At 41.1% G+C, this 27,783-nt stretch overlaps 2 protein-coding genes across 6 annotated transcripts in view; one reads left to right on the top strand and one right to left on the bottom strand.

Moving 5' to 3' along the window:
- The first annotated feature begins 333 nt into the window (after positions 1 to 333).
- Positions 334 to 3,207, top strand: LOC6617897 (ras suppressor protein 1). 2 transcript variants are annotated; one of them, XM_032714023.1, is made up of 5 exons: positions 334 to 421; positions 491 to 698; positions 1,434 to 1,594; positions 2,250 to 2,871; positions 2,934 to 3,207. In XM_032714023.1, exons 3-5 carry the CDS (start codon positions 1,456 to 1,458, stop codon positions 3,022 to 3,024), a joined length of 852 nt encoding a protein of 283 aa, XP_032569914.1. In that variant the 5' UTR covers positions 334 to 421; positions 491 to 698; positions 1,434 to 1,455; the 3' UTR covers positions 3,025 to 3,207. The 2 variants fall into 2 exon arrangements, with proteins under 2 accessions (XP_032569914.1, XP_002042205.1); XM_002042169.2 differs by having other exon boundaries at positions 334 to 698.
- A 526-nt stretch (positions 3,208 to 3,733) lies between these two features.
- LOC6617895 (disintegrin and metalloproteinase domain-containing protein 10) overlaps positions 3,734 to 27,783 on the bottom strand; it is an 84,594-nt gene continuing 60,544 nt past the window's right edge. For 2 of the 4 annotated variants that reach the window (XM_002042167.2, XM_032714019.1), the window contains exons 6-12: positions 11,468 to 11,946; positions 9,158 to 9,304; positions 8,550 to 8,710; positions 8,256 to 8,490; positions 7,139 to 8,185; positions 6,519 to 7,080; positions 5,957 to 6,350 (exon numbers count right to left, since the gene is read on the bottom strand). In XM_002042167.2, coding sequence (XP_002042203.2) covers positions 6,094 to 6,350; positions 6,519 to 7,080; positions 7,139 to 8,185; positions 8,256 to 8,490; positions 8,550 to 8,710; positions 9,158 to 9,304; positions 11,468 to 11,946 — 2,888 coding nt within the window. In that variant the 3' untranslated portion in view covers positions 5,957 to 6,093. Of the gene's footprint in view, positions 5,447 to 5,956; positions 6,351 to 6,518; positions 7,081 to 7,138; positions 8,186 to 8,255; positions 8,491 to 8,549; positions 8,711 to 9,157; positions 9,305 to 11,467; positions 11,947 to 27,783 lie in introns of those variants that run through there. The other 2 variants (XM_032714020.1, XM_032714021.1) reach the window with 2 other exon arrangements.

The following is a 27,783-nucleotide window of genomic DNA, read 5'->3' as shown; positions in this document are numbered from 1 at the left end:
TTTAAAGCGATAAACCAGCGATTTCATGCTTTAGTTATGCCTGTTTTGGCTTTTCGATATAATTCAAACTGGTTTCGACACTGCACTGAAGATGCTGGGAGTAAAACCGAAATACTTTAAACAAAATCAACAAAACCCGGTATTGGGTTTGGGTTCGCTTTGTTTTTTTTTTTTTTCTGTCTGCCGGCAGTGGCGACAATCCAAAAAGGCAAAACCAGCCCCCGAGATATTTGGATCCCCCATCACCCCAAACTTGCCCACATCCACATCGATCGATCTTGCTGACGCTGCGAGAGATCTCCTCAGTTTCTCGAGACGATCGGACGACGCACGACGCATTCCGCAGTTTGGGGCTATTTTCGTGATTAATTTCGAAGAGCGGGGTCGTATTCTAATAGGAACCCATGTTCCATTCTGTAACGTGAGTGCCATATAATCAGAAGAAATCAGTACAAATCCATCAAGATATTCAACTATTGCCTGCTTACAGTACGAAAAGCCTTTGTGTTTTCCTCCAAAAAATAGGTCAAGTGCAGTGTTTGTGTAACCTAGTGACCTAAAAAATGTTTAAATTTGTATACATGTGGAGGAAAAGTGCTAAAAACTGACCGAACAAGAACATATGCTAACAAAAAGTGCAGTTGGCGCAGTTTGAGAGCTACTGGAAGTGGCTGCGAACACAGTTTTAGAAGTGCTCTGTAAGTAATTGTGGTTGATTCTTTAGTTTTAGAACAACTACACGAGATATATAGAAAATAGAAATAAATACATTAATGTAACAATATTTTATATTTTAATTGAATACAAAATAATAATGTTAAGTCCTTTAATGCATTTGAATATTTCACTAACTTGAACTACACAATAAAAACAAGCAAAATTATTTAATAATTATTCCAGAATGCATATTATTATAAATTCAATAAATAAAACACACGGTAATGTGTTTAAATTAAGTTTTTACCTATCACAAGTATTCCCACTCTCTACATGTCAAAATGATAACTTACATCTAACGCGCGTAAAATTTTTTATTGGCACCCGCTCTTTAAAAATAGTTTTGTGTGCTTTGATTGCACAAACATATATAAATAGATACAAATGAGTGATGTACATATTTTTTAAAATAATATAAATAGTATTTAAGAAATTAGCTCAATACGTATTTAGTTAAATTATTTACATTATCTTACATTGCTTACGGTCGATGTAAAATTACATATTTCTGCTTGTCTGGCAGCCCTCAAATATATAAAACAGTTATAGCATTACATTAGCTTACATTAAAAAACATGGCTTACAGAATTTAAAAAAAAAATTGAAATTAGTTTTCAAAATTCTATTACTATTCTGCTCATAGAAAAATAAAAAATTATTGAAAAGCCTTCAAATAAATTTATTAAAAATGTATATTTTATTTTGGTATTTTTTAGGGCGTATTATTAATCAACGAAAATGAGTCAGTCTTGTATACCAGTGAGCGCAAAGATGTCGAAGGCAAAGAAGGTTTTGGATGAAGCCCGAGAAACTCACAATCCCGAGTTGGATTTGGCCGACAAGGGACTGTCGTCCTTCGAGGAGTTGCCCGGACTATGTAAGTATCAAAACTAAAGGATCCTCAAGGAATTATACTGATTTTTGCACTTCTGAGTAAACATACTGCGGTTACTCCCACGCAGAATGGAGCCTCGCCCAGCTGCTAAAAGAATTGTAAATTAATAATATTCTAGCGTATATATTTATGTTGGCGTAATAATATGCATTTGAAATGAGTCTAATCATCTATTTAAACGGACTAGTTTAGTTTTATTTATTGTGATGACGCCAGCAGCAAAAAATGCATAAGTTTGAGTGTAGAGAACGTAAACAAACACTGTAAATACCGCGAATAAGATGTGTATATATATCTGAAACATGTACTACAGTGCCTTGATAAACTCCTTAACTATGACTTCATTTACAACAAATTCGAATATACCACAATTATTAATCTTAAAAAAATGTTAAATTTTTGAGAAAAAAACATTGCGCATGCCTCTGCTTATATTGTTGTCCCACTCCAACTTCTGGCGTCTATACTTGTTGCGTGCAATCAGCTGTTTGCATTTGAACCCAGTGGTGAATTTACAGTGCATTGGACTACTATTAAAAATTATTTGAAACTATCTTTGATATCAAGAAACAAAATAAAATTTGTATTTTAAAGTGTTTAGTATTCCTATTTAATATAATTTCTTTTATATTTGCAGTCAACATGTCCAACATCACGCGCCTGACCCTGTCCCACAACAAGATCAGCGTGATCAGTCCGGGAATCGCGAACCTACTGAATCTGGAGATCCTGAACCTCTCGAACAACCAGCTGACCGAACTTCCCGTTTCGCTGTCGTCAATGCCAAAGCTGCGCATCCTCAATGTGTCCATCAATAGGCTGATAAATCTTCCTCGCGGCTTTGGAGCCTTTCCGGTGCTGGAAGTGCTCGACCTGTCCTACAACAATCTGAACGAACAGGTCCTGCCTGGTAATTTCTTTGGCATGGAGACACTGCGTGCTCTGTATCTGGGCGACAATGACTTCGAGTATATACCGAAGGAGGTGGGTCAGCTGAAGAATCTGCAGATACTCGGACTGCGCGACAACGATCTTCTGGAACTGCCCCGCGAGGTTGGAGAATTGGTGCGACTGCGGGAGCTGCACATTCAAAACAATAGGCTGCAGGTGCTGCCACCAGAGATCGCCCAGCTGGACCTCTTGAGCAACAAGTCGGTCATGAAGATGGAGGAGAATCCCTGGGTCAATCCCATTGCTGAGCAATATCTACTTGGCATTAGTCACGTCATCGACTACCTTAAAACGGAGACCTATAAGATGTGAGTGCACCATAGATACATCCAAAAAAATATTTCTAACTTATCATTCATTTCCCTGGCAGCATCTACAACCGCCACTTGCAGGCAGGACGCAGTGGACCACCGCCACCCAAAGCTGACAAAAGCAAGAAGGCCTCTCGAATTCGCGCATAGTGATTCTCCACCAGAAGATCCCAAGATCCCATGGAATTACAAATGTGTTCGTCTCGTTCGTTGTTAACCAAACCCGTTTTTGTATACTAATTTATAAGTAATTGTAAACTAATGCGTATTTCTGCAATGTGCCTTGTCTCTTAGTTTCACTAATGAAAATAAAGAAAATAATATATACATATATGTTTTCCTGTTAGTTTAATTTCGGATCCTCTGCGCAGAAATGTTTAAATAAAGACACGTTTGTGTATTTTATAAAATAGTAGGTTTTTCTTGTTTTTATTATCTTTTCTCATATTCATTCTTCTTTTTTAAGAAATTTGTTCATAATCATAATTAATTAGTTTACTTAAAGTCAATTAATTAATTCTTTATTTATTTTAATTAAATTAATAGTTAAATGTTTTTTGTTTTTGTTCTTTGTTTTCTATGTTTGAGAAAAACTAAAAGCAAAAAGTTCTGCTTTGTTCGCTTTGAGTTTGTTTCGTTTCTTTGCATTTTTTCACTTGTCAATTTGAATTGAATACATACTTTTTATATCAATTTATGTTATTTAATTATTTTGTAAACGTATTTCGCCTTCACTGTATCTGCAATTCAATTTTAATTTATTCCTTAAAGTATATTTTAGTATTTATATTTATATATATTTTATAGAGTTTATTTACAAGAGTTAAAGATGTTCTTTTACGAAAAGTCTGGCAGAAAATCAAACAAAAATGTAAATTCATTTATTCAGTAAATTTCTCAAAATAAGTAGCTCGGAAACGGCTTGTAAAATCGAATTAAGAAAATTCCATAGCTATGCGTCACGATATACAAGTTTGATGTGAGATTGGAAACGAACACAATGGTTTCAAAAATAATATCAGATAGCTTTCAAGCTATAAATGTCTTTTCTTGGAGTAGTACATCAGTCGGGACTCCGTGAATAGTTGCACGATTAATTCTTGAGCATGCAAATACGAAACACAGACAAAAACAAAAAACATAAACTAGTAACCTATGAGACTACAACAAAGTAAATTACAAGCACTCGTAGTATGCATGATCTACGCACTTTAAGATACGTACATAAAAATAGATTTATATGTTGGCAGATATACACGTATATGATAGATAACATTAAACATAATCAGTGGCGGTCTTGCTACCAGATTGCTAAAACATAAAGCTTTAAACCTAATACTAATAAAAATTGACAATAGAAAATTGTACCTAAGATAGTAAAAATACATGAAATATAAAAATTAGTTACTTCGTTTGCTTTTTCTGCACAAGGAAAATGTATACGGAAAACAATCAAAGCCACGTTCGAAAGTCATACAGAAAAATGCGTTCAGCAACAAATGAATACGTTTGGATTGTTTCCACCGTTTTTGTTTAAGTCTCGCTTCTTCATTTAATAGTTATGGTTTTTATACTTTTTGGTTTTCATCGTTTTTATTGTTTTGCTAGTTTACAAATGCAATTTTGACGGCTTTAAATAAACGTTTAGCCTTCGGTACAGATAAATACAATTTAAATGCTTTGTTGTTTCCGTTCTTTTTTTTATAATGACGCTTAATTAAATCGCACTGTTTTCGCTTATTTCATTTTTTTGTACAAAACACATTTTGTTATTCAAGTGTGTAATTAATTTTGTATTTCGGCCTAGCGCTTAGAAATCTCACCGACATATAGAATGCTTTCTCATACAATTAAACCTTAGTTTTTTCTTCATGTATATTACTTGTTTGTTGTGGCTGCTGCTATTTAATAATTGTGTATGCATAATAAATATATACATACAAATGTATATATATGCAACTTGCAACTTTATATGTATTATGCATGTTGTCGTTTTTAATTAATTTTATTATTCATAATTTGCATTCGTATTTTCATTTCAATTTAGTTAATCAAAAATATCATTCACTTTCAGCTTTTTCTGTATTACGAAATTTGTCTCCTTTTTTGTATTATTTTTGTATTTTTCTTTTTGTTGCTGGCTGTTTTCCCTTGTGGCATACAAACACTGTTTAAATAAAAATAATTAGCATAAAAATTACATTTACATTTAATTTGAGTTCATTTGATTTATGTTGTTTTTGCTGCTTTTGCTTTTGTTGCTGTTTGGGCTGTGTTGTTGTTTGCTGTGGATGCGGCTCCTCCTGCTGCTTGAGCCGCTTAGCCTTTGGCCTTTTGTGGCGCTCCATTGCTACTTTTGGCTGTCAAACCTTGCTGTTGTTGGGCGCCCGCGTGGTGGACTCATACTGGCCTCGCCCCAAGGCCGCATAAGCATCGGCATAGGCGTGTTGTTGCTGCGGCTCCAGTTGCTGCTGATGCTGCTGCTGCTGTTGCAGATGATGTTGCTGCTGCTGTTGCTCGTGCAACGATGTCGGCCGACTAAAGCTTACTTGTAGCGGCGGGGGCGCGACGCCTAGAAAAGGCATCAAAATGAGCATTAAAGACAATGGTTATTTCTAAAATTCACATACTTCGTTAGTGCAGTTAGTACTTAAAGAATTAAAAAATAATCAATAAAAAGCATTTTATACTGGCATAAAAGGTACAGATTCAAATCACAGATTTTTATGATTTTATTTCAACAACGCAGATGAGTATAAAATGCTTTTTCAGTGATTTTAAAATCATCACAGTTCAGTTAAAAAAGTTAAGAGTTAAATAAACAATGTAACTGCACATGCAAAACATAACAACAACAATACAAAAACTTTATCCAAACAAGGAGTTACTACAATATATGGGGAGAATTTGGAACTCATTCCAGGGGGAGAAGGAGAAGGACAAAATACGACCAAAAATTAAAATTGGATCTCAAACCAATGGAGGAGCAAACATAACAAACCGGGGGAAAATCACAAATGTCATACCAATTGCATCGTTTAAATGAAATATCATTATAATTTCTTTTCTGTTTGTGTTTGTCGGTGGATGGGAAGCAACAACTCATACATGTAGTTCGATGACTAGCAGCGGGCGATTCTATATATGGTTGCATTGATATTTTGGGTTCGGGGCTATATTTCGTTCAGTGTTGTGTATGGCAATGTGATGGTTCCGCTCCTAATAAACGATATTTCGGCGCACTGGCTTGACGGCCTTCTCCTTGCTGCTGCTGCGACTGTTGCTGGCCTGCTGCGATTTTTGCGACTTTGAGTCTTTGGCTTTGGCACTTTTCCCGCTCTTGCTCTTACTACTACTGCCCGCCCCCGATCCCGAGACCGACCCACTTCCGGCTGCCGCTGTGGATGAGTTGGTGGTGGTTGTGTTGTTGGAGGTGTTGGTACGTGATGATCGGGACTTATTGCGTGGTGGTAGTTCTGAATTTTTTTGTAGCGTTTCGCAAACGAAAAGAAAAACGACAAATTAAGTTTATGGAAAGAAAAACAGGGGGGTAGGAGTGAGAAAATGGAGGAGCATGGCTGGGGCAAAACTACCAACTCAGGGCTCGCTCTATCTTTCTACTTGCGGGGAAATGGGGCACACACCTTTCGGCGTGTAGAACGCTTGCTGCGGCTGCTGCTGCGGCGAAATTGCCGGTTGCTGTAGTTGCAGTTGTTGTTGCTGCTGTTGCATTTGCTGCTGTCCATTTGGCGGCGGCAATGGCAGCGGCAGCTGGGCCCGAGCCACCACACCGCCGCTGCTAATGGCCGCCTGGACACCACCACCAATGGAACCCGGTATCGCCTGTTCGGCTCCGTACCCGCCATGAGATCGCGCTGCTCCGCTCGCGGCACCGCTGGTTGTAGCCTGCGGCCGCCCACTGCTGGTGGATCGTGGACCTCGTCCATCGCTTCTTCTCGCTTGATTCGCCGCCGAGTTGCGACTTGAATGGCTGCCGCCGGTGGGCAATGGGACGATTGAGTGACCGCCCTGATGGCGATCCCAATCGTGCGGATGCTGCTGATGGTGTGACCTAGAGCCACCGTGGCGACCGCCGCCTCCACCACCGCCGCCGCGACCATCTCCGCCGCGGGGATAATGCTGCGCCTCGTGCGCCGGTGGTGGGATGCTTCGAGGACCTGCTCCTCGCTGATTGGGATGACGTTGCTGTGCAAATGTAATACAATTTAGTTTGCTTTTAACGAAACGCAGTGCGAATCCTTACCATTCTACGCAACGTGTTCATGGGAGCTCTCAGAGTTTCGCTGATTCGACGAGCTCGTCGCTTCTTCGGATTGGAACTGGGCGTGTGCACGGCACAACACTTGATGAACGAACCCATGACCACAATAAAGGCAACTCCCATCAGAACCACTAGGTACCAATTGTCGACGATCCACTCGGCCACCGTTTGCAGGGTCTTCCGGTTGAGCAACAAATTCTTCAACCGAACAAGCGGACCATCGGCATCCACGGCTCGACACTTAAGGAACACATCGCAGTAGCCCTGGAAATTATCGCATGGCGAACCGGGCTGCAGACTAATACCACCCTTTTGAATATTATATTTATCAGCAAACTCGCTGGTGCTGCGGCAGGTGGAGGTGTCATTGCCATCCTGGCAGGCCAAGTCGCACAACTTGCGCTTGCTCACGTGCGGCAGCGTGGTCGAGGTAAGGAAGCACTTCGTCATATTCCAAAGCAGACATGGCGATCCACTACATTCACCACGGATGCATAGCGCTGTTCCATTGTTGCACATGGTCTTGTCATCGCGATGACGTGGCTCCGGACACTCGGCCGTGGTTCCGTTGCATGTGCTCGACCAGCTGCACTCCGTCTCCTCCTTGCACTTCTGGTGGTAGCTCGTCGGCACAAAGGTGCAGGAGTTGGACAGACAGCACGGACCCTGCGATGGTGAGCACTGGGTCTTGGCGCGCCGCGTGCATCCCTTGGCACTGGAGTTCAGTGACTGGTCGTACTCGCTGATCAGACGCGGGTAGCAGCACTTGTCCTTGCACTCCTCCTCGTTGAAGCCACAGTCGCATTCCTCGCCAGACTCCACGATCTTGTTGCCGCAGAAGGCACCTTCCGAGGCCTTGAAGCAGTCCCGCTTCGTGTTGCCCACCAGCACGTCAAGGACATTGGAGATGTTCCGAATGGAGCAGGGCGAGAACTTGGAGTTATTTGGCCTATCACCGGAGGTGGCACTGGCGAACATAATGTAATTGCCATTTAGACCACCAGGACGACATTCCTGCGGGTAATCGTGCTGTGGATGGAGTATATTAAAGTTAAAGACGTATACCAAATGTAAGCAACACAAGAGTTAAAAGACTTACAGGTGACCCAAAGTTGTGACCAATCTCGTGTGCCAACGTAAGCTGCGACACTTTCGGTGGCACCCGACTGTTGTAGTTGACAAAGGTGATGATGCCCGTGTTGAGTGATCGCTTGGTGCTCTGGTACTGTCCACCCACCGTTTCCGTGTACGTCTTGTACTTCTCGCAGATTCCACCTGAGGCTCCCGACGCACTGGCCACCCAGGCCAGACCCAAAGTGCCACCAGTGAAATCTCTGTAGAAAATGCAGATTATAAAATAAATCCGGAAATTCTGGCTAAGCCAATGACCAACCTGTAGGTGAACACGTAAGCCAAACAAAAGTCTGAGTGATCTTCCAGGGAATGGAGATTCAAAAAGTTCGAGACATCCATGTGTTCATTGCAAAAGGCATTGTGTGGACCATTGTAGGAATTGCGACAGGCCGAATCGTCATCGATCTTAATGCGTTGCACCTGGAAATGAAATTAATATATTTTTAGAGACGCAAAAGTTCGTTTTTGAAACATTATTTACACTAATTGAGCTAGAACCGATTGCATTTACACACAATTTATCGATACTCATGCATTTACACATGAATTTAAAGTTTACAATTGAAAATCTCACGAATGCGACAAATTGACCCACAATTTATTGATACGCTTTATAATTAACACAATCAATTAGTCACAGGAACCATAATCTGGGGAGCCCAGATGGTGCTTTAATATACGCTCCACTAAATTCCTGTCTACGCATGGTTTAACCAGCTACCAATGGCCGCATGTGGTCAGGGGATCCTGTGAGGCGGGTCCTGCCGCTTTGTCCTTATCGCATCATCATTGTTTGTCCGCGGAATTCCCGCTGTGTGTGCGTGCGTGTGTGTGTGGGTGGGTGTGGGTGGGCGTTTGTGTACTCACCTCAAAGCGTATGTTGCGATGCTCGGTGCGTCCGTCGAACTTTGTGTTGCGGTAAATGTAATTAACGGCCGTCACGTGATGTGCAATCAACGATGTGATTTCCTCGCGCGTTTTCTCATCCACCTCGTACTTGCGTCCACGATCGTGCTGCAAACAAAAAGGAGAGCACGTCAAATGGTGTTGACAAAAATTAACGCCAATTTACAAGTTTACTAGTCAAATGAAATAATGGTTAAAATCAGCCTTAAGGATTTGGATTAACCAAATCATAGTATCTACACTAATTTCTTGTTCAATAATTCGTTTTGCTTTTATAATACTGTCAGTTTGAAAAGGAATTGTTTGTTAACCGAACGAACAGGTAGACAGATTTAATTAATGTGGTATCACTTGACTTATTTTGGCTCGTGGGGTGGTAGTCCCAAAGCCGCAATGCGATGGAGATGGCGCAGAAATGCGCCTGACATCTGTGTTAACGGGTGCGTAGTGAGCCCCCACCACGCCAGACAAACAAAAAGGACCTCTTTAAACGCCCCTTTCATCCGGCGCTCATCCAATCCAATCCATGCCTATTCCCACACTCCCCCATCCAACAAGCAACGCTGCGCAAATATATTTGTATAAAAATGCAAATTCAGCTAAGCCCGTCGAATATTTCAGCTGAAGTTTATAAGGTTTTATGCGCACTTCCCAAAACATCCGGATCCTGCAACAGCTCTCCACCGATTTTGGCTCAAAAATCAAAATGCCGCGGGGTGCAAGAGACAAAGGCAAAGGCGAATGGAAAATGCGAATTTTGATGAAGCCGATTTTCATATACTCTTGCAAATAAAAATATCTAAACGTTGTAGAAAGCTATAGTTTGATATGAAAATGGTTTAGTTTATAAAAAGGTGTAAATATTACATGTTAATAGTTTTTTCAATTGTTAAAAGTATACATAGTTAGCTGCCTGCCAAATTTATGATGCGCTTGCAAGGATTTGAAAACAAAGCGCGACAAAAATCGGGATATATAATACATAGGAAAGCGTAGGAAGAGTGAGCGAAACAAATGCGCGAATTATGCAAAACTCATTGCAAATAAACACACGTGGAGTAGAAAGAGAGGAGAGGAGAAGAAAGACAAAGGGAAGGAGATGGAAGCAAGGACGTGGGCGTGAGCGGAAACGGAAATAGGGCTGGCACTCCGTTGACGAGGATGTTGACGTCGACATCATCTCGCGTACAATGCGAAAAAATGAACGTAAACATAAAAGTGCGGCGAGAGAATGGCTCTAAATGCGGGGAGCGGTGGGTGGGAGTGACTTGGAGCGGGAGGTTCGCCGATAGGTGGGTGATGGAGCACGGTTGCGGGCCATAACGGTTGATTGCATACGCTGTACGCGCTGAAGGAGGTCAGCTGATTGGATGATTGCTAAGCCCCAATCGCTCTGCAGATGCTCCAAAAAGTAGGCAACTCCGCGGAATGCGACAAAAGGGTTCGCCGAGTTTATGGAGCGTGAAATTCCGCTGAATAAGTGTGTAAACAAATTCACGATTGCACCAATGTTTTCTTAAAGTTATGATATTATGCTGTTTTACCACAAAATGCTAATGAAGTTGGAATAAATGTTCTACAGATTTAATGTAGATTAGTTTACATGTTAAACGAATTCTAAAATTATGCAGTTAAATTTCATTTAATTGAGCAAAAACCAAAAATGTGTAAAACAAATATTTGCATTTTGTACTAATTTGTCAGATACATTTATTGATTTTCCAATATTCCCGTATCACAGACATAAATATGTTTTCTATGAATTAACACGAATGAACGAACAGCGGAGCCCTGAAATCCTGGTGTAGGGCACCAGACAATTTTTGTTTATACATTTCTTTGAAAATGGAATGTAATATCAAAAATGCTTAACAACTACGGTGTCTACGTGGCCCCTGATATTCCCATTCCAGAAACTTTGAACCACTCTTGTTTTATGTGCACTTGACTTTCATGAGAAGTCTGCTGGCTCGTAAAAATTGCAAAATTGATGATTTTTTCGTGCTTTTTTGTTTCAGTTTTTTTAATTTGGCTTTCGTGCCCCTAGACTGTCAACAACACGTCTTCATTTTCTGCTATATACTAAAGTCTGGCAAGTCGGAAAACTCAAAGTATTTTTGTAAACTTTTGATTAATCATTGCTACCTTAAATATAAAACAAATTATAAGAATGAATATTGAACCTTAAGATGTGCCCTCTGAAAACATTTTCAAAACGATTCCCTTCAAACTTAAAAGAAATATCCACTATGCAACATAGATTATACTCACATCAGCAATGCCTTCGCGTATGTGGCGCCATATCAATGGATCCGTTTGAATGTAGAGCGAGCAGGTATTTTTGTTGTCCTCGCGACCGCGTCCAGATCCGCCGGATGAGCCCCTATCCCCAGCACCATTGTCGGTGGCCCGGCGGACGCGCTCGTGGACGAGCTGATGCCAGTCGGCCACGTTGGCGGATGAGCCCAGGCGACGTCCGGTCGATGGATCGTAGAATGCACCCTCGGCGAAGTTAGCCTCCTTCGTGTACTTCTGGTGGGGATACTTGAAGTCCTCATCCCCGCTGATGTACTTCTTGGGCGGATGGGGCTGCTGTTGTTGCTGTGGGGCGGACTTTTTGTGCAGCTGCTTCCGGTGGAGCTTTTGGTAGTCCTTTGACATGGGCTCCGGCAACTCTTCGACGGCTGAATTTTGTATGTTCTCCATCCACTGAGAGACCTCATCCGTGATGCCACAGCCGGCCACGTGACCTGCAAAGAGGAACAGAAGCGAAGAATGAATGAGGGAAGTAAGTTCGCCAGAATGGACACAACCGAAATAAAAGAAATTAAAGTCGGAATGAGGAATGTTAATTTGCTGATGCAGCTCGGCATTTTGGTGCATCCCTATGCTACCAAATTCAATGGGTAAAATTATTTATGACCTACCAAGTGAAAGCCACAAAAATGTAATTAAAAGCAGCCCCACGCAGAAGCGATATTCGAAAAAAAAAAACAAAATGTTAATGCAAATGCCAAAGTGAAATGTTTACGTAAAAGTTGTAGTGAAAAGTAAAAAAAAACAAACTGAAGCTGGAAAAATCGCTGTGGCGATTCAAAGGTGGGGCATTCTACTAGAATGTTTTTTGCATTTTTCTTTTTGGCGCCCGCTGCACTTTAAAAGTATATCAACAATTATATTTACAGCTTTGCCAGGAGCTCCTGGCGGAGCATTGTCTTGGCCAGCGGAAACTGTTAATAGCCGCTAGCCGGTAATGAAAATTTATTGTTTTATTGTTTAAGCGCAGTCGGAGAAACGCGGTCTGCCGCTGCCTTTTATCCACAATGCGAGGACGCGTTTTGCACGCGATTCGCTGGCGTTTTACCCCCTCATCGCGATTGTCAACATTAAATAAACCGAAAAAAAGAGCGCAGGGGGAATGGGATGCAACAGGGCGGAAAAGGGAATAAAGTACTGTACCACAGAGTGGTGCACATTTTTAAAAGCTGCACGAGTTTTATGGTCTCAGCCATTTACATTCATTTCCAGAATAATCTTCTGAGTTACGACAACTGGCCCCGAATATCTGGGGCATTGAAACGAATTGTAAGTTAAGCTAAATGAATAAAATTAAATGTCATATGAAATTCCATCAGAAATGTATTTCCATTTGCGGGTATAGCCTGGGGAAATCGATTCAATTAACAAGTCGAATGCATTTTATTTACTTTGATTTTCATAATTGAAGTTTTATGCTAGCGAAAGAGCTTTTGTAAACTTTAATTAGTTATATAGCCTGTTTTTATTTTAAAACGAAATTACCTAGGGCTTTCCATTTAAAATTACCTATGTATATTTGCAATTTAATGAAAATTAATGGACTGAAAGTACATTGCTTTTAACGCTTTTCGGCAAAGAATTCAACTGTAGCAACATCGAAGACGCTCTGCACTTTTCATTAAACATCATTTATGCCACCCGCCTGGCTGCTTCTCAAAAATCCTCTCTGCATTCCACGAGGATCCTTGGAGGACCCTTTCGCCCAGGACTCGAAAGGCATAACAACAGGGCAACAGGGTGCAGGTTCCCCCAGTTGCCAACGCTCTTTTCTTGGCACCCGAATGCCAAGGATATTCATCCTGGCAGCACAACAAGGACCGCTGTCCAGTTCGCTGAGCCATCCAGTTCGCCACCCAGTGGAAACGACGTTGCTGCAGTTGCAGCTTTCAGTGGCGCCATAAATTTTTATTTGCCTGATGCCATTGTGTCAAGCGAGCGGGGGCGGCATGAAGTTTGCTGGGTTGCTACTGTTTGCCATTACCATTATGCATTTGCTTATTCCTCTTCGTTTTCTTCGCGCTCGCTTTTTACTTGGCCATTGCCAAACTGTTTGTCTTTATTACAAGCATTTTGGCGGCGTTGTCGTACTTCAGTGCAGAATGGCAACGTGGCCAAGCACGCGACCAACGCCGAAATCAGTAGACTGCAAAAAATGTAGTGGGAATTCAACAAGCAATCGAAAGTGCACCAAAAACGGAAACGGAAGTGGGTTGGCTTCTCTCAAACGGTTTCAAACATTATGTAGTGACTGAATGTCTTAAGTAAGCATTTAATAATGACAAGATAGTGATTCCCAATTGATTGTAGTAGGCAGAAGTCTCGCCAAACATTTACAGTAGGAAACTGGCATACACTATATGTATAATATAGTATAATATTATATGTATGAATCTAATCAAAAATGTCAATTTTGAATAATCGAAAAATTATTTTTATTATATTTTTTATAATATATAAGGCATATCTATAGTTTCTACTCAATAGCATAATAATTGATATTAAAATCAGAGATTTTGTTTGCATTTCATATGATATTTTCGCCAGTGCAGCGGGATGCAGGTGGAATGTTTCTCCGGGCAAAGCCGTGGCCATAGACATAGGAGGGAGCCACTAAATACGTAAGCCCTCGAGAAACCAGCAAAGCCGCAGCAGGCACAGCTTCCGTAAATGCCCCGTGCTCCTTCAGGAAGGCGCCGGAAAATCCACAGTGGCATGCAATTTGCATATCAAAGGCAGCCCCTCGAGTGCGCTGCCTTCTACATGCTGCATACTATATACAAACCTACATACAAACTTATATATATGTGTGTGTGTGTTTGTGGCATGAGCAATGTTTTATTTTGTTGCATGCCGCTTCTTACTCCAATGACCTGTTTTTATTTCATTTTGCTGCATCGCCTTCTGCTTGAATTTCCTTTTCGCTTTTCCCCGCACTTTCAGGTCGAGCTTTTTATTGTTGCTGCCGCTCTTATGAGTTTTCAAGGAGGCTCTGGCTGCATTCAATCGACATATCTGATGTTGCCTAGCCAACCCCAAGATGTTGTCTGATTTTTGGTTTTTATGCCACGCTAGCTAGGTCGCAGCCTTTGACCCCTTCCACCAACTGAACCACACCCCACCCCCACCCACTAAGCCAACCCCCCTACCAAAACCCTTTTTTCCCCATTTCAATCAACAGCTGTTGAGTCGCCATCGCCATCGCCAGCGTAATAGAGCGCGCGTCTCCAGCACATTTCATTTTTCCAATTTCTCTGTGCCACTCAAAGTCTGCTTTTTTTCCCATCCCCATCCCCATCCTGGTTCGTGCCCCATGCTTCTGGGCTCCACGGTAACTCCTTTTCCTACAGACAGAGAAAGTCAACGAAGATGGGATTAGCAATCAGCAGGATTTGCTAAAGAATGTCGCTGTCTGCTTGAATGGTTATTATGTATGAGAAAATACAAAAAATTCATAAATTTAATACAAGATATAGCTATCTTTACAATTTTTAATTTCTTTAATGAGCCTTTTTTAGGACCCTTAAATGTTCTCATTAATATACACATAAATATTCTTGGATTTCTTGGAATTTAACTAATTTATAGTTGTTTTATATTTTTATGAAATTTATTGATTTGCTTGTGGCATTTCAATTGGAAATTCGTTTTAACAGAAGAGACTTGTCTTCCTAAAAGAATTATATCAAAACTTCCTTCTCACATTCTTCTTATTTAAAAGTGTCGAGTGCAAAAGGAGAAAATGAAATAAAAGATAATTTTTTGAAATAAAATAGAAAGCTGCATTTATTGTATTTCTGAGTGCACTCGACACTGCCTTCATTTGCTGTCGCACATTCCTTGCACAGCCTCCAGCATCCTGCACATCCTTTTAGCCCCCACACCACCATCCCCCCCCGCGAGGACACTTCAATCATATTTCGCTTTGGCTTTGACTGCATCGCATCGCCCAACGCCTCGTAGAGATTTCTGCACAGAGATTAAAGTGCACTTTTGTGTCATCTTTTAACTGCAGTTCAGATCGACGTTTGCACTTGTACAAGATTTTCCACTGTTACTTCGATGTTTTTCGTGTTTTTTTTTTTTTTTTTGTTGCAGAATTTTCGTTTTATTTGTTCAGATTTTATTTTGCTTTTTGTGCCTTTTCCTTGTTGCGCCAATTGAACAAAAGCCACGCGCTCGCCCGCTCGACTTATGAATTTTACAACTTCCGTTGCCTTTAGTCGGGCTCAGGCAAGCTTGGGTTTTTGTCGTCCTGGCAGCCTTACACACAAAAAAAAAAGGAGCCAGACTTGAAAGTTAAGTTGCAAAACTACAGCATACCCTGTAAGCGGGTAGTGGTATTGGTTTTTGGAAGTATTTCATTCAACGACCCCACTTAGTTTACTATTAAACTTTCATTAGCTAATAACAAGTGTACAACTATTGTATTTATGTTTATTAAAAACACATATGCACATTACCCAAAATTGGTTAAATTACTGGGTATGTGGTAAGAAGACCAGAAGCAGGAAAAATTCAGCTTGAGTCGGAGACAAACGACGTTCAGACATGCAAGCGGCTTTTGTAGCTGGGCTTTTGCCTCCAACTTCCCCATTTACTGCTTCATGCCACTAACACCGCCCAACCTCCACCCACCACCACCCACTTTCGGCTCCCAATTACGACCATGGACCCATTCAAGCCACTTGTGGCCTTTGCTTACTGCGCCAGTGTGAACGAGTGTGTGTGTGTGTGAGATGCGCAAGCAAAAATGAAAAATAATCCCAAATTCAATTGCAAATGAAATTGAGGGCGAAAGACCCCATAAATACACACACATACACAAAGAGCATTCAAGCCCACCCCCAAGAATGCCCCAAAACTGAATCAGCACCCCAAAAAGGCCATAACAGACGCTTTACACAATTTGGACGCTTTAAAAGCAAAATAAGGAGCAGGCAAAGCGAAAAGCAAAAAAATTCAACATAACTGAATAAGCAACACCAAATATTCGAGGCAACAAAAAGTTCACAAACTCACACAGTTGCAACCAAGACGTTGAAGGGAAGAAAATATAGAAATGTGAATGAGGCATTAAATGTGCAGCTGTGCCACAAATAAAAGCAGCACCAATAAATATATATCTAGTTTTAAACGAAATACAATACGAATATTTCAGATTTCAATGACATATATATTTTATTAAGCTTATTTAAGCGAAAATGATTTTATTTTTTAGGAAAATATAAGTAATAAATTTAATAAATCTCCTAAAAATTTTGTCATTTAAACGACACTGATGAAAAATCTGAAAACTGCGCGTTTGCTGCGAAAAACACAAAATAATATAGCATACATCTGGGCGTAATAAATGCTGTGCCCCAAGTCGTGGGCGTACATTACATGGGCGTGGCATGTGCGAGTTTGCTGCTGGCGCTGCTTTTCCCACTAACAAGTGAAAATCATCGCAAAAATTTTCCCTGCTTTCTGCTGCTGCTGATGTGTAAATGTCGGGAGCACAATTCATGCAATTTTCCCTAATTTGCTTTTATTTTGTAAATGATTTGATTACCACGTTGTTACCGTTCCCGCTGCTGTTTATTTATTTAATCATTTCTTCTTTTGTTTATCCAGCCCCTCCGCGCCCTCCGGCCCCACATGCGTTCTCACGAGCATCGTCAGCGAGTTTTGTTCGCCAGCTTAGACTTAATTTGTTTGCCCGACAATTGTTACGCTTTTTATGTTTGCCTTAATTAAAAATGTTTTAATTTGCGCAATTGTTCAGCGATGATTGCTATGAAAAATGAAGAACCGAGTTCCTTTTGGGTACATCATCAAATTAATAAGCTTGTTCCTTTTTTTCCATACATTTAAATTGGTTTATGGCTTCCATTTACAAAATTTACAAAATCGAACTGAAAAGTGCAGTTTAATTAAAATTATATTTTCTAATTCCCTGCAACATGATATTCTTGTATTTCGTCTTTGTTTAGTTTGCATTCCATTGGTATACATTGGCATCTTAACGCTTTTCAACGCCCAAGGACTCTAAATAAGTCTTAAGGGGCCCATATCCATGACCTACCATCCACCCGCCCATATGGATAACTAATGTCTTTTGGCCGTGGCGACAGCCTTCCGTTGTTGTCACACTTTTCCAGCAAAAAGTGTCGCCGTCATCGTCGTCACCTGCGCTTTGGCACTTTCGCATAAAGCCACACTCAGGAAAACCAAAGCCACGTTGGGCCAGCAAAAAAGATTACGCATTTTGGCCGCGTTCATGGCGAAAAGCAAAACAAAACGTCCAACAGAACGAAAGTCCGTCCGTTTGGCGACACCCGCTGCCTTCCGCATACAAATTAGTTTTTCTGGCCCGGCCTTTTGGCCTTCTTTTGAATGAATTACACCCTACGACCCATCCATCCTCGAATGCGATTCTCTCATTTCCGTAGTTTTTCTTCATCTGGTCTTAGTCACACGAGAACACATTAATATTAAATACATTGATCAAAACAGTGATACGGTACGTATGCATGGAGTTTTTGTGGTTTCTACATATGCTGGGTGACTTGGAGTAAATTCGTCTTTGAATGGCAATAGATTTGTGGTGGAAAGGCATTAATTATTTATGTGCGCTTAATATGAAAAGATGGTTTTCAATTAGGTTAGAAAGTTGCTAAGTTTTGGTATTATTAACATTGAATAGTTAAGTAAACGATGATTTGCCCCAATTTATTTAATTAAAACTACGAAATTCAATCATAATCAAATAATTTCATATTCACTTGCATTGCTAGCCGGAAAACATGTCACAATCAACTCAAATTGAGTTATTCAATGCAGGACTTCAAATTACAAAGGACTCGAAGGCAGAAGGATAGAAGCCTAATTGTCGCAGCTGTCAGAACTCAGCTTGGCATTCGAATTCGTATTCGTATTCGTTTTCGCATCCGGATCCGCATCTCCACTTCCAATCAGCCGTAACTTTGCACTCAGCTCGACTTAACTCAAGTGCCAGCAAAAGATAAACAAAATTTGTATCTGTGCGAATGGACGTTGAAGTCGAACGACAAAAGCTTAGTTAGAAGGCAAAAGCAAACGGTAGCCAAGCAATTTGTGGTCAAGTGCAAACTAAAGGCGGTCGATGACAAGGACATCGACTACGATGACGATGACAATGATGATGATGATGATGGTGGTGATGGTGATGGCGATGGTGACGGCGGTTCCTGGTATGACTTTGGGGCAAATGAAAAAGAAAAAGTTTCCGAAACGACAGAGCACTGATGCCTGGCTCTAAATGGTCTAGAAATAAGCCAAATGTATGGGCTCGTCTCTATCAGGCACTAATTAACGACGGAATAATTTCCCCTGCCAGGCAAATGGAAACGAGCCACAGGATCCCAGCCTGATTGGTCCTGTGGATAGTCCTGCAGGTTGGGGTAGGTTAGTGGCTCTCCTCCTGGCTGCTCTGCTGCTCATGGCTCATGGAATTAGAAAAGTTCATTCGGCAGTGCAACTGTTTGGCTTTTGACCTGCTCCTTTGGTGTGCAGCTGCTTCAACTCCTTGTAGGCAGCATTTTGCATGCAAGGCAAAGTGCAATATCAACAAGCCCGGTCCAAAAACCAAGAGAAATATGTCGACTTGTCACACAAAGCACAAACTACCACTGGGACCAGGACAGCCGCCTGACATTGAACGCAGGACCTGGTACACAGGCACACAGAATTTCGCATCGAGGACGAGGAATACGCCCCGGAATTTTAAACTAAACTATGTTCGGAGCCTTGTGCCTAAGGCTGGCACTGATAAGACATCCGAGAATGCACAAATGTGGGTATATTGAACCACCCAATCCGGAGAATGTGGCCAACACCATATGGACGAGGTCTGCGGAATGGAATGGTGGTGTAATGGTGGTGGGCTTACCAAATTGTTGGGAATTTTCATTGCATGCAGCTTGGCCATAAAATAAATGGAGAACCTTATTCGGTTGTACATGTTTGAAAGCCCACGCACCCACACACACACACTTGTATACATTTATATCAATGTAGGGACAGGTGACTGAAGGGGGCCGCAGAAAACTGGTTACGACACTTGGAACTTATGGCCTAACTGATAGTGATTGACAAAATAGAGTGTTGGGCCAAGCCAGCTGAAAGTAACGTTGTATACCGCAAAAAATAGCAATTTCTAGCGAAAATGATACGTTTAAGTATTAGCATAAACAGAAAAGATAGCATCCCAAAAATTAGCCAGCTTAAAGCAAGGCCAAACGATTGTTTATCTTGGTTAATATTTGTGAAATAAATAAATACCTTTACCAATTTAAGACAACAGTGTAGTACAGAAAATAACTGCACTAGCTTCATTTCCTCAACTGCAAACCAAAACGGAAGCAACAAATATCATCAAGCCCAATTGCATTTGTGGCCGAAAACTGGAAATATTTACTTGCCCGGTTGGTTTGAAATTTTGGCATTGCCTTTTGCCAGAGCGAGACGACAGATAAGCAGAAAGGAGTTTCCTGCCCCACTTGGCCAAAAGGGGGGAGGGACGGTGATTCGGCCAAGTAAGTCGGCCAGTCGAAATAAGGATGGCCAGTAATGTTGGGCGGGTGGTGAACGGTCGATCTGAGGAGTGAGAATCTTTGTGCAGGGCCATGATAAAAGTGGTTTATGGCTGTGGTTATAGTCTATAGGTTCCCCCAAGTATAATCCACTGTTAAGAAGTGCATTATGCCCTTTGTCATGTTGCTAGCTTTGTGTGAGGTGTTGAGTTCATGAGGGCTCATGTTGCTCCATAAAATAAATGCTAGACAGGCAGGATTAAACTATTTATTTATATATTTTTAGCAGAATATGCCTTATTTCTGGCTTTACTACCAAGGACTTCGGCATTTAGGCAGAATATAATCCGGGCACAACACTAATACCATCGATTTCTGATCAGTATTACACAAAGTCAATAGCACTAGGGAGCTCTCTGGCCAATGCGAACAATTCGAAACTTGTTTCAAATTCAATTGGAACACTCGAGGGGCTGCTACGTTTTCGAGCCACAGGACATAAGAGGCCACGTTTGTGTGTTTGGCAGCAGTTACAGTCGCCTATGACAACAGAGTTGCCAATGTCGTAGTCGTTGTCATCGTCATTATCAAGTGGCTGACACCCCTTCGAAAATTCCGCCCACCGTGTCCCGAAAATGTCCTGAAAATAAACCGTAAAGCACTTAAAAAAGACCGCATGACAGCCAGCGGGCGACTAACAAACGCCGTCTATTTCAGCTTTCCTTTCTATCCTGGCTAAAAGTCTGGTTTGAGAGGTTGCCTACCATAATCGATGGTTGATGTTGCTTTTGTCGTTACAGGTTGGTGCTAGTACTTTTACACTGGGAAAAACCACGTCTAATTAGGATATTCTAAAGCTTACATTAACGAAATTACACCTTCATATAGCAAATTTGGTGCCTGAGAAAAAACACATTATTACAAGAAAGTTGTATTCTTATAAACATTCAACTTTTTTCGAAGTTTGCTAGCAGTGTTGGGTTCCCGACTAACCGCAATTTTCACTTCAATTTAAACTTGCTAAATGAAGTGTTCAATGCCCGGATTTCCCTTCAATGACTGCCCCGTTTTATCCAAGGGTTGCGGTTTCCAACGATGTCCTTGCTGCGCTCCTTGAGTTTACGACAAGTTGGAGTCTGCATATGAGAAACATGTTAATTAGAGCCTATTGAAGGCAATCACAGCATGGGGTACTCTCTGCACAGTATTTGCCTTATCCATCTCCGAATCAAATGATGTATTTTTACATATATTTGTGTGAGCAGGCACTAGCCCAACAACCTAATGCCCATTTTAATTAAACACAAACATGTGCGTATTTATGGATGTCTGTACGAACAAACAGATTCCCCAAATGGCCCATTGAACTGACACTGGGCTCCCAAGGCGCTTGGTCACCAGCAAATTTACGAGCACAACGAACGAGAGCAGCCAACTTACACATATGTATGTATAAAAATATACACAAATTCCCCCACATGAACACACCAACTCAGACAGGCGACCATTCACAGGGAAATTTAATAATTTAGCAGTTAAATTATTTGGCACTTGTAATAAAACAAACAACTTGTAGCAAGCTGTAGCCGAAACTCCGGCAACATCCACCCAAAACGCAGTGGACAGTTGCAAAGTGTTAAAACGCAAAACTTTCGGAGGAAGCCGCAGCAACTGAAGTGCAGAGGAATGCAGAGGAAGAGGAAGCCCTATAATGTGCCTGGCCCGGCCTGGTTGTGATGACCAAATGTTGTTAAATAGCACGAGCAACATGTAAATATAAATTTTCAGCACAAGATTTATGCATATTTTGAAGTTGGGCAGAGAGCAATGTCCTTGGTAAACACCACGTGTGTGTGTGTGAATTTTAAAATTGTTTAAATTTCGTCTGGTACTGCAGCTGTTGCAAGGACATCAACTGCAGGCAGTCCTCTACAGATTCCGCACGAATAATGCTCCAAGACATTGGCCAAAGCAACCAGATTCTTCCTCTAGCTGATGCTTGTCATGTTGCACATAGTCGTATGTTGGTCCTTATATATATTTATCCTAATTCCACATGCTTGCCCACTTTCTGGAGTCATGTAATGCTTGGTAAACCCCATTTGGACACATTACGCATACGCCATGTGGCCGCACGATATTATAAACTTCTGCTTAACTCTTGATTGTAAAAGTTTCGGGTTTTTTCGTGCCATTGTGTTTACCCAGCTTGTGTTTCCATACGCATTTTACACGTAATTTATTTGAAATCTAAAATCTAATATTTGTGCAATATATACCTGAAGATAAAACTATATTTTTCTTGCTTCTTTCTTTTTAGCACTTTTAATTTCTATAAAACGGAATATTTCATTGTAGATTGATTTGCTGGAATATTTCTGCAATCAGAGTAACTTCGTTGAAAGAGAATCTACGATATTTTAAAGTAGAATCCTTTCGGCAGGAATGGCATCTTGTGCAACGTCAACCGCAACGATTAATTTAATATTTCTCGGACAGAATCACGAACGTCTCACACCCAAAACCTTGGACCCATTTCGCCTGCGGACTCGACTCCAAACGCATCCCCGTTGTGCTGCTGTCACCTGGACAGTTTGGATAAGAGTGGCAACAGTACTGCAGCCAAACATTTGCATAAATATTTGCCAGATTCGTAGAGTGCTGGCCATCTACCCCGAAAAACCAGAAAATGTCCCCATTTCGTTGATGACGCCAACAGATTTTAAATACATTTTGCACCCACCCAGACAGCCACCCAGCCAGCCATCCAGTACTCCGTACTCGGGGTCCACACCTGTCGGCTACAATTATTGGTTTGAGCGCTGTCCGCGGTCCAGGTGCTAGCGATGTGGATACGAACAGGGTGCGGGCTATGGGGCTATGGGGTTACGGGTTAAGGGGATCAATTCGGGGGGAATCCTGGCCGGATTCCCCAAAATAACGAGTTTGTGGTAAATTGAATTGTTCAACATGCACATCTCCTCCACCTTCGCATCCACTCCCGATTGTCCCATTCTGTCGCGTCAATAAAATCGTTTCACCGTTTCATTTCGTCCTGATATGTTCGTATGATGCGGTTTTGCTATTGGTACTTCGCATTTGGTGAGCGCTGAATATACAGGGTATATAGGACATTTATTAAATTAAATGCATTTAAAAAGGATCTCGGTTTTTGGAGACTGCTTAAGATTCTTTTGATACAAAATATGTACAAGAAAAGCCAAACTATGCAGTTTCTACTTAAGTCATTTAGTCTCAGCAACCCCTAAATATTTTTATTCAAGAACCAAATATTTTGATATTTGCCAAAAATCCTTTGTTTAATTTTTATTTCTAGATTAAATTGACATGCCCACTAAGCCTTGCATAGAAATTATGATGGTCATAAATCTAATTTCCGTCAATTTATATTTATTTGTTTTTCTTTTCAGTCTGTTTGCGTCTCCCATTGAATATGACTGCACAATGCGAAAATAAATGCGGCTTAGTCTCGGTTCTATTCTATCCCACTATATTTTAGAAAAATATTTGCCGTCTAATCTAAAGTGCTATGAAGAGCTAAAATAAACATTTATTCACCCATTTATTTATTTAATCGCTAAAAATGTGTGAAAACAGAGTACTATCGTATATTGTATACTTTATAGTATGCACTCTACGTCAAAATGTCAGCGTTTTTGATGACCACATTAGATGAAGAGCAAGATGCTATCCCTCGCCTCATTCCTCTCCATATCGGACGATTATGATGACAGATTGCTTCATTGTGATATATCGGCAATAACAACCCAATTCGCAGACATGTTGCGTTTCGGCATGGCAATCAAAGTGGCATGCAACACAAATGTGCAATCTAGTTGCAGCAACCCCATCCCGAAAATAGCTGCTGAAAAATAAAAGCGATATCCCCAACCCCCCGTTGAAGTGACAGAGCAACACACAATGTCATGGCTGGGAACTTTCATCTGGTGTGTTTGTCTGTCATAGAATGCTGATGGCAATGATGATGATGATGGCGATGATGATGGTACAGGTAGGTACCCAGTACCACCCAGCTAGACAAAAAAGCCATTAAAAGCGACTTAAATGTTGCGAAATGTTTTCACGCTCTCTGATCTGAACTGCACTCGCAGCAATCCGGCGGAAAACTGAAGGTGAGCTGTCAGGTGGCAGGTATAAAGGTGTTGCGACGTGAGTTGCTTATCGCACCTTTTCATTTGCCCAAAACATTTATTAAATTTTAAAATCTAATTTAAATTTTCACGCCACATAGACTGAACACCAACAGCAACACGAACAACAACTCTGCATAACATCAAACAAAAGGGGTACGAGCAACAAAACCAAACGAAGTGTATCACAAGAAGCCATCGCGAGGAGAATGAGTCAGACTGACGACTCGGATGCCAAAAGGGGGCAGAGGCCCTCCTCCACAGAAGCGACATTATGGATAAATCCGGAGTGCCGGAGGATGACTACGCGGATGAGTCGAGGGCAGCAGCACGGAACTGAACATAGCAGCATGCAGTGCATACTAAGTGTGATATTAAAGAGGGCTGTGCAACAAAGATTAGTTTAACAGAGCTTAGCCAAATACATTTAGGTAATTAAACAAGTTTAAGTTTTTTAATAAACCAAAAAGTCTTAAATATAATTTGCAAGAGCACAGCTTTACTCGATTCAACTGACATTGAATACAAAACTCCGTTCGTGTTTAAGGACAAAAACACAAGGCATAAGTTTGAACAAACATGAAATATGAAAAGTTGGCATGTTGCATATCAGCGATTCATTATGCTGGGACAAATGTCAATTAAAAGTAAAGCGTAAAAATAATAAACACTGTGTACACTGGACATTGTCATTTCTGAGGTGGTGCTGGTGTTCGTGGTGTGGTGCTCATAAAAACGGTTCGGCGTGCTTATAAAAAGTAAAACACCCACCCCCATCAAACATACTTTTTTGGCCGGCGGTATGAGGTGGGGCATAAAAAGTTAGTCATGCGAGATTTTTGGTAGTTGTCGTTGTCGCCGGTTGTTGTCCGCCATTCTGCGTTGGTCAGCGCTGCGAAACCCCATAAAACTGCACAACTTCAATTAATTTTCACATATGGCGATATGGTGGGTGGTGGATGGTGAGTGGAGGAGGAGGAGCTGGAGGGGGGACAATGTGCCACGCACATGGGGCAGCGGTCAACGGCAGTAGCAGCTGACTGTGAACCCAGTTCAGTGAATTCAATTAACCGCAATTTCCATACCAGCGGTGCGGGGAGCGGTGTGTGTTCGCTCCTCTATCAAATGCAATTGTTGTGCGGTTGGCAAACAACAATTTTCAGACAACTGACAAAAAAAAAAACATAAAAGATAGTAGTACAAAAGTTTGCAGAGTACAAATTATTCTGATGTCAGCTAAAAAAAGAAAGTATTAAACAAAATGTGAGCACTCATACATAACGACTCTGAAGTATGAAAATAATTACAATTTAATATGCATTCTGTACAGTTGCAAAATAAAACATATGAATGTTTATCTGACAGTTTTTACATTCGGCTCTTGTTGCCTGTTTCGTAATTTGTCACTTCTAATTGCAATTTGTGTGTGAGTGTGTCTGAATCTGTATCCGTATCTGCGTTTGTATCTGTATCTGTGTGCACTTGATTTTTGTTGACTTTTGCATTGTAATTATGCGGTCAGATTTGAATTGAGATTCAGCAGCAACTAACGATGCAGATGACCCATTTCTGGTGAGCTGCTTTGTAATTAGCTCGTCCAGTTCAGTTGCCGCCCTTTCAGTGTAATAGACAGGAAACCGACTGCGATTGCTGGCTAGTTGATTTGCATGCTCGAAATCGTATTTGATTGGAAATGTTCGTTGCACATTCCATTGCCGATTGAGGAGTAGGGGCACCATTATGGTTAAATTATAAGCGGATCGTATTGTGTAGAAAAGAGGGGGAGTGGCTTATTAATCGGAATTTGGCATGAGGCAAATTTGCTGCAGGAAGGCTTCTTCATCGGAAAATTCTAACCCAATACTACATAGTACTAGCAGTAATAAAATATTTATCAATCACTACATACTATATGGTATGGTGGCATGTTACGTAGTTATGGTTATGCTGCATACTTCCAATACTGTTTGAATATGTAAGGTACGTGGTTTTAATTCATGTGATTAGTTAAAGTCATGCATTACACACCTTGTAATAAGAAATGAGAATGAGTCAGAGCACTAAAATACCGTGCAACTTGACATCGCAACTACAAAATAAAAGACAGTCTGTGAAACACCCGTTCTAACAAACAACTGCTGACCGCAGAGACTGAAAAATTGCAGGCGACTCTGTCGGTGACCGCGGGTTGAATGACCAACGGTAACTTAATAGAAGTTGACACATGTCGCCACGCATGCAAAATGGATTCATCCAACCGCAGCCGCGTGGGCAGCAGATTGGACGGGGTCATCCACCCACTCCGCTGGAGCAGCTCCACCACTCCGTCCACTGGCGCACACAATCGCAATCACAGGGCGAGGCCATTGTGCTCAAACGCATTTGATTTCAATATCCATCTGCCCCTTTCATGGCCACTTCAGCCGGCAGCGTTGCCAATTAACATGGCCGTCGGTTGCCTTCTGTGCTGCAGTCTGATTTCAATCCGATTTGTTAAAAAAAAAAACAGTGGCGCAGAAAGCGCTAGAGTCTAGACTAGTTGGGTTATGAGACTATCAGATACCATGTATTTATGTGCAACCGAGTTCAGGGTCTAAGTTATGATGTATACATAGTTAGATGTATAAATTACATAATATACATAATATAATATAATAAACTAACTGAGTATATAAACAACCCAAAATACCCCACACTCCAAGAGTATCAAATAAACTACACAAAAACCGGAAAAAAGAGGGAAAATAGAACTTCCGGCTATGACTGTCGCATGTCAATTTGGGCACACTTTCTTTCTTCTTTTTTTTTTTTTGTGAATGTTATCCGTCGCTCTCCCTTATCACAAGAACTATGTGGCGAGGCGGGTGGGGAGGCGGGTGAAGTTACTTGTGCAACGTAGCATGAAATTTGTTTGTTTACAATTGCAAACTCCACTCCATGCTGCTGTGCAAAGCGGCTCCTTCCATCGGCTTTCGTTGCCGCTGCTATCAAATACCGGAAATTATTGTATGTTATGCCAACGTCAACATTGCCCCCGCGGCATCATCGTTATCGAAACGCGGCGTAAGTCCTGTATTTATGTATTTTTGGCTGCTTATTTCATGCATCGTTGACTGATACATATTCATAGCAACACGATACCCAAGCACGATCCAGCACAGGACTGGATAAAATTGTATTCAATTACTCAGCCGATGGTGCCAGTTTACATTGGAATTTTGTTGCCCGAAATTTCTTCAAAATTTAAAAAGATAAGTTGCTATCGTTTCCTCTGAGAACGGCACAAGAATGATAGCAAAACTAATGAATAGAACTTTTTGCCTTCCAACTTTCACATTTTGTAATGGTTGCTCATTTATCAAAGAAATAAAAGAACAACAGCGACTCATTAAGCGCAAAGCTATGTAGCTAAAAATTACAATTTATTTAAAGTTTCAACAGCCGCAACTATTACTCATTTTTTTTTGCCAAAGCCCTGTTTTAAACAATTCGAAATGGATCGAGTTTAAAACATCTGCGTGTCATTGACATTTATGCGCCAATA

The sequence above is a fragment of the Drosophila sechellia genome, chromosome 2L, assembly GCF_004382195.2.
Source record: "Drosophila sechellia strain sech25 chromosome 2L, ASM438219v1, whole genome shotgun sequence".
NCBI lineage: Eukaryota > Metazoa > Arthropoda > Insecta > Diptera > Drosophilidae > Drosophila > Drosophila sechellia.
This window is presented reverse-complemented; position numbering and strand designations above follow the sequence as displayed.

Coding starts and splice junctions, on each gene's coding strand:
- LOC6617897 (XM_032714023.1), top strand. CDS start 1,456: ATGAGTCAGTCTTGTATACCAGTGAGCGCAAAGATGTCGAAGGCAAAG. Junction 1,595..2,249: donor CGAGGAGTTGCCCGGACTAT/GTAAGTATCAAA, acceptor TTATATTTGCAG/TCAACATGTCCAACATCACG. Junction 2,872..2,933: donor AAAACGGAGACCTATAAGAT/GTGAGTGCACCA, acceptor TTTCCCTGGCAG/CATCTACAACCGCCACTTGC.